At 43.3% G+C, this 5703-nt stretch overlaps 1 protein-coding gene across 1 annotated transcript; it reads right to left on the bottom strand.

Moving 5' to 3' along the window:
- Nucleotides 1-938: 938 nt before the first annotated feature.
- Nucleotides 939-4676, bottom strand: zfp36l2 (zinc finger protein 36, C3H type-like 2). The gene is made up of 2 exons (XM_070889375.1): nt 3964-4676; nt 939-3746 (listed from the first exon to the last, which is right to left on the bottom strand). Exons 1-2 carry the CDS (start codon nt 4018-4020, stop codon nt 2547-2549), a joined length of 1257 nt encoding a protein of 418 aa, XP_070745476.1. The 5' UTR covers nt 4021-4676; the 3' UTR covers nt 939-2546.
- Nucleotides 4677-5703: the final 1027 nt, after the last annotated feature.

Raw genomic sequence — 5703 nt, 5'->3', positions numbered from 1 at the left:
GTGAGTTTATCGAATAGAGTATTAAGTTTTACAGCAAGTTATTTTGCTTGTGAGTAGTGATTTTGACAGGTCACTTTTAAGTCAGCATTATCTAGAATAAGTGGATTTAAAGGACAAAGAAGTGTTTTCTAACCACTTTAACTGATGCTCCATGACATGGCACTCCAGTTAACCTCACCCCATTAGAGGGAAAAATCCTTACCCCAATAAGAGAGAAAAAAATATTTGGAAAACATAAAAGCAATTCAGTAAGCTTTCATGAGTCATGTGCACAGATCATTCTTTGGGAGACAAAATAAAGGCAGCTCATGTTTCTTCACAGCTCCATGACGAAATGCTGTTGTAATAATGCAGTTCCACAAGACACAATACTTTAAATAAAAAACTTTACACATCAACATAAATACCAAAAAATGTTTGGTGACAATCAGAGCTACTTCTACCCATTGAAGAATTATTTAAATATAAATTTTAAGGCCGTCTTTAAGTAACATCCACAACTCAATTTTCTGTCAGTGTTTGTACCACTTAGTGAAGGATGACATTTCCATGATCAAAATTCACAACCACCAAACTAACTTTATTTGCAACAACTTAAATCAGAAGAGAAAATGCAACACACAGTATGGGGTGTGTATGAATTTGATCCCCTTTGTGGTAAAGGAGTTAATGCTTTTAGAAACTGGTTTTGGAGTTGAATGTAAAGTGTGTTGAAATTCTCCCTACTGCAACAGTCTGGATGGAGGGGTTAGTTTCTTTCCCCACACAAATCGAAAAGGCAACACACCAGCATAGCTAGATTTTTTTTAAAATAATGTACTTAATATGTCAGTAATAAGACATGATGAAACCCCAAGCTCTTGCTCAGAAAAACCTTTGTCTCTGAGAGAACATTGCTTGCATCACACACCAACATCCAGGACATTACAGAGCATATCTTTCTTCAAAAATGATTTTATTGGGAGAACTACAAAAAATTTACAGTACAAATTTTACAGTCTCACACTTTAATCTGTAGTGAACTGACACCCCAAGTTTTTTTAAACAAGTTTTTTTTCCTTTTGTTACATTCAAAGGATACTTCTGTTAAAGTAGTCAAAAGAGAGTACATAGTGCTCATAATCTGTACCTACTATGTACAAACTAAACCTACTATCATTCACCCACTGTCTTGGAAAATGTGAAGTTTTTTTTCCTTCTTTTTTGTTTTAATAGTAAATCCCAGAAAAATAAACAAAAACAAAAAAACCCAAAAGCAGAGTTCCACTCTCCAGACATTTCAGATTTACTGCAAAAACTGTTCAGACCTAGAGGTGGCCCCTCACTAATCAAAGTGGTGGCAATGTCTCTCATTTCCCCTCCCCCCATTTTCTGGGAAGGTTGCTTTTAAACAATGTTAAGTTCACTTCCAAAACTATTACATTCAGAGAACCAACACATCCCCCAATTATAAAAAAAAATACTCTTAAAGGGAATGCACATTTGTTCTGAAACTTGAGTTTGTTATTTTGGTTAAGAAAAATAAGAACTGTCTCTGTAACTGGACCCTGAAGGCACTGTCAATATAATACTGGGTCCAGGGTGCTACATATTTTGGCTCTTTATTTTGTTTCTTTTAAAAAAAAAGGAAAAAAAATCACAGTGTCATTTATACAACAAAACTTATGATGCCACTTTGACTTAAGAATGCCACATGAAAGTCTGATACTTGAAGTTTTAACCACTGACTTTGGACGGTCTAACATCCCCAGTTACTTTACATTCTTAAAAAAAAATGCCTACCATCTTCAATCCTAACTACTTCCACAGCATCAAGAACTGATTTCTAGAACATAGAAACCATGCAATCGTTCATTTCGTAAACAAGGAAAAAATTAATGAAATAAATATTACATACAATCTCTTAAATTAAGATTTTATCATTTACAATAAAATAACCAAGTGAAGTTACAAAAAAAAACAAAAACGGCATATATTACTGTGAAAAGAACACACTCCACATTCTGCAGATTAATAATGGCAATCATAATTTAAACATAATAAAAGAATATATATCTATTGTTTCATCATACGCGATAAATACAGTATGAACAAATTACCAATGTATACTTTCTCGAGATAATAAATAAGTTAAATAGTTTTATAGCGAGTTGTGGTGCGATGTGCTTTCACATCAACTCAACGGCTAAAAAAAATTTAACAATCAGCAGTTATTTCAACAATTACAACTAACTCAACGAACGAGTGCTTCACAAAAAAATCTGCAACACGGTTCTCTTCTCTATAAAGCCAAACGGGCCACTAGGTGGCAATGGAAAATAGATTAACTTGCAACAAAGTTTGGAATGAAGTTCTTTTTTTCCTTTTAATAAAACAAGGCAAAAAAAAATATCAAGTCCTGTAATATTGGTTTTCCTTTAACGAAGGCATTTTCTTGGCAGGATTTTTTTTTTGTTTTTTTTTGCAATTCGTAAATAAAAGTTCTCGTTTAAATAAAGCAAGTTTTTTTTTTGTTGCTGTTGATGTTGTTGTTGGGGAGAAGGGGTTTAATCTTCGGAGATGGAAAGCCTGCTGAAGATGGGGAGGCGCCTGCCGGGGTCCAGGCTGGGGGACTCGGAGCCGCTCAGGCTGCCCGAGCTCAGCGAGCCGCTCAGGTAGCTGTCGCGGTCCGACAGGGAATCCGGGGGGCTGGGCGGGGCGTCGAAGACGGGAGAGTCGGCCATCCGCCGCAGGCACGACTGCATGTGGCTGAGGATGTACGGGGGAGACGGCGGGCAGCCGTTGGCGGGCTGCTGCTGGCTGTAGCCACCTCCCCCGCCCCCTCCGCTCCCTCCCAGCTGCTGGGTCTGGATGGCGAGCGGGGTGAGCAGGTTGCTGAGCTCCTGGCTGGAGAAGGTGAAGGCGTTGTTGGCGCAGGCCGGCGGCAGCGTGGGCGACAGCAGCTCGTCGCAGAACATGGAGGAGGAGGCGGACGACGAGGAGCAGGGCGGCGGGGGCGTGCGGGAGGTCGGGCTCTCCAGCAGCGGCGACTCGAGTCCGCTGGAGACGCTGGGGAAGCCCGAGAAGCTCAGGCTGTGGTGCAGCTTGGGTCGCGGCTGCTGCTGCTGGCTGTGGTGGTGCTGGTGGTGGCTGCTGCTGCTGCTGTGGAAAGAGTTATTGTTGCACGGCGGCGCCTGCCGCCTCTCCTCGGCGTTGTGGATGAAGTGGCACCGCGGGCCGTACGGGCAGAAGCCGATGGTGTGGAATGTGCGGCACAGCTCCGTCTTGTACTTGGGGTGGCGGGTCAGGCTCCGCAACTCGTGCATGCCGTGCGCGAACTGGCACTTGTCGCCGTACTTGCACGTCCCGCTCTCCTCGAAAGGCCGGCACAGCTCCGTCTTGTAGCGGGTCGAGTTGACCTGGCCGCCGCCCGGTTGTTTCTGCTGCTGCTGTTGCTGTTGGACGAGGTGCAGCGGGCTGAGTGGCTGCTGTTGCTGGTGTTGCTGCAGGCGCTCGGCGCTCTCGCTGAACGAGCGATCGCGGAATTTGTTCTCTTTGTTCAGCATGGCCGTGCTGTTGGACTCCTTGATGTTGGGGAAGGAAGAACTGGGATACTTGGCCGACGAGCTGTTGGCCAGCGCTTGCAAGTTGCTGGTCGAATGCCGTCTTAGAAATCCCGGTGCAAAACTTGTCGTTACAGGGGTGCCCACTGCCTTTTTATCCAGCATACTGTTAAAGTTATTGTAGTTATTCAAGGATTTTTCGTTCTATATAGGATATATTAAAAGAAAGAAAATGCAAAGAGAAAATAGAATTAAAGGACTCGAAACATTAAAAAAACCAAACATATCTTTCAAAAAAGTAATTTCACAGTGCATTCAGGGAACACGTTTGCATGGTTCAAAGTTTAACCCCCCAAAAAAACTTTTGGAAAACTTTTTTTCCCTCGCCCAACTTTCAGAAATCCGTCTTCCCCCCCTTTACCTTGTTGCACAAGAAATCGTTGATATCGTAGAAGGCAGATAGAAGAGTTGCAGACATCTTCACGCAGTAGTTTCTACAACTGAGATCCTGCTCTCGTGAAGGCTGGAGTCACAACTGCTTTTCCCCAGCAAAGAAACGTGAGGTCCGAATGTATAAAGAGAAAGGAAAAAAAATAAAAAAAAGTCTTTTTTTGGTGGTGGCGAAGTTGAACTGCTAGAACTCTTGCCTCTGTCTGCCTTGTTATAAATATTGAGCGCTGGGCAGTGGGAGGGATTTAACCAGCCTGCTTTCGAACCCTGGCCCGGAGTCACCATGACAACACCCGCTTGATTGACAGGCGGTCCTTAACTCGTTAGCATAGGCTAAAGTGCAAGAAATGTCCTTATCTCACGAGCTGGGAAAGTCAATATTACTTTGTCCAAAAAAAAAACCCTTTCTAATTATACTAGATACCCGTCAAAAACTAAAAATGCCGCATTAGGCTTTTTGCAACTTTTTGAAGGGTTTGGGAGGATTTTCGATGTGTTGGCCTCCGCTGAAATACCGATACATGGGAGGGAATGCGTCACTACTGTTACAAAGGCGCACAGCTGTGTTACTTCCACAATGGAGCCAGAGACTCTGCATTTAGTAAACTGGCGGGATTTTATTCCCCAGTTGTCCCGAGCAGGAAGGTTTCTTGTTGGAATATGGGGTTTGCTCCCAGGTTCAGCGTTTGCTGCGGGGTATCGTGTGTAGTCTAGTGTGGAATAAAGTGGCACTTCATTTTACTCGTTTTTTTTTTTAAAAAAGCTGACTTGCATTTCGATCACAAGACACCGACTTTTCCCAGCTTGTAAAAAGACGTATTGAAAAATCTACTTAACTTATAGAACAGGTGTTTATGTACAAAATGTGATCTTAGTGGAATAAGTGCTTTTTTCGTAACACGCAAGTCATAAAAGGAAAAGCCTCGTATGCCTTGAAACTAATATTTAAGTACACGCAGTCTGCTGCTCGGTATGCAAAAAGCCAATTGCAGCTTCTTCTACACATGGCAATTTCACGCAGAGAACGAGGAGAGTTGGCCACTGTATGGGTAGTCAATTTCCTCGTTAGCATTTCACTTGGGGCTCGTCGCTGTTAACATTCTTATTTTTAATCAAAGTCTTCAATAAATTCGGGGCAACCACTGTTGTGTGTAGCTTGAAAGCTCCGCGTTAGGTAATTGCAGAAATGTAGGTTTATTCCAATACAAGGGAGGAAAAGCTGTGGAGAAAGCGACACGCAACTGGTGTGCAGACCAATTAATTACAACTGCGTGTTCCTTGCAGCCGCCCATCCCCCTGCACCCAGTCAGTCTCATGGGTGGATACAGCGCTGACAGGAAGTGAAAATAGAGAGAGGAAAAAAAATTGACCGAGTCTTTAGAATTTTTTTTTGTTGCAACATCTCGATGACTTTAAACTATTTCAAATGCTAATTGCACGTGTATGGTAAAGGCTGGCCGGGAACCGGTTGGATTACAGTAAGGTTTGGTGTTGGCACAAGGACACTTGAGCTGGCTCATTGCTGGCCGCACGCGCTCTCTCTGTGCTCGGGCCGCCGCCGTCGCAGCCGCTCCTCACAAACTGCTTGCACTTTGCTAGTGCCCCACCTTCCGTGAACTCATTCACCGCCCCACCGGCCTTTTTCTAGCCTGTCTCGGTGATCGCCTTATTACTTTTTTTGGGGGGGGGGGAGTGGTGGTTGTTGCATTTG

Source organism: Pristiophorus japonicus, chromosome 9 (assembly GCF_044704955.1).
Source record: "Pristiophorus japonicus isolate sPriJap1 chromosome 9, sPriJap1.hap1, whole genome shotgun sequence".
Lineage (NCBI taxonomy): Eukaryota > Metazoa > Chordata > Chondrichthyes > Pristiophoridae > Pristiophorus > Pristiophorus japonicus.
Note: the sequence above shows the minus strand (reverse complement) of the source record. Positions and strands in the feature narration are given on the sequence as shown.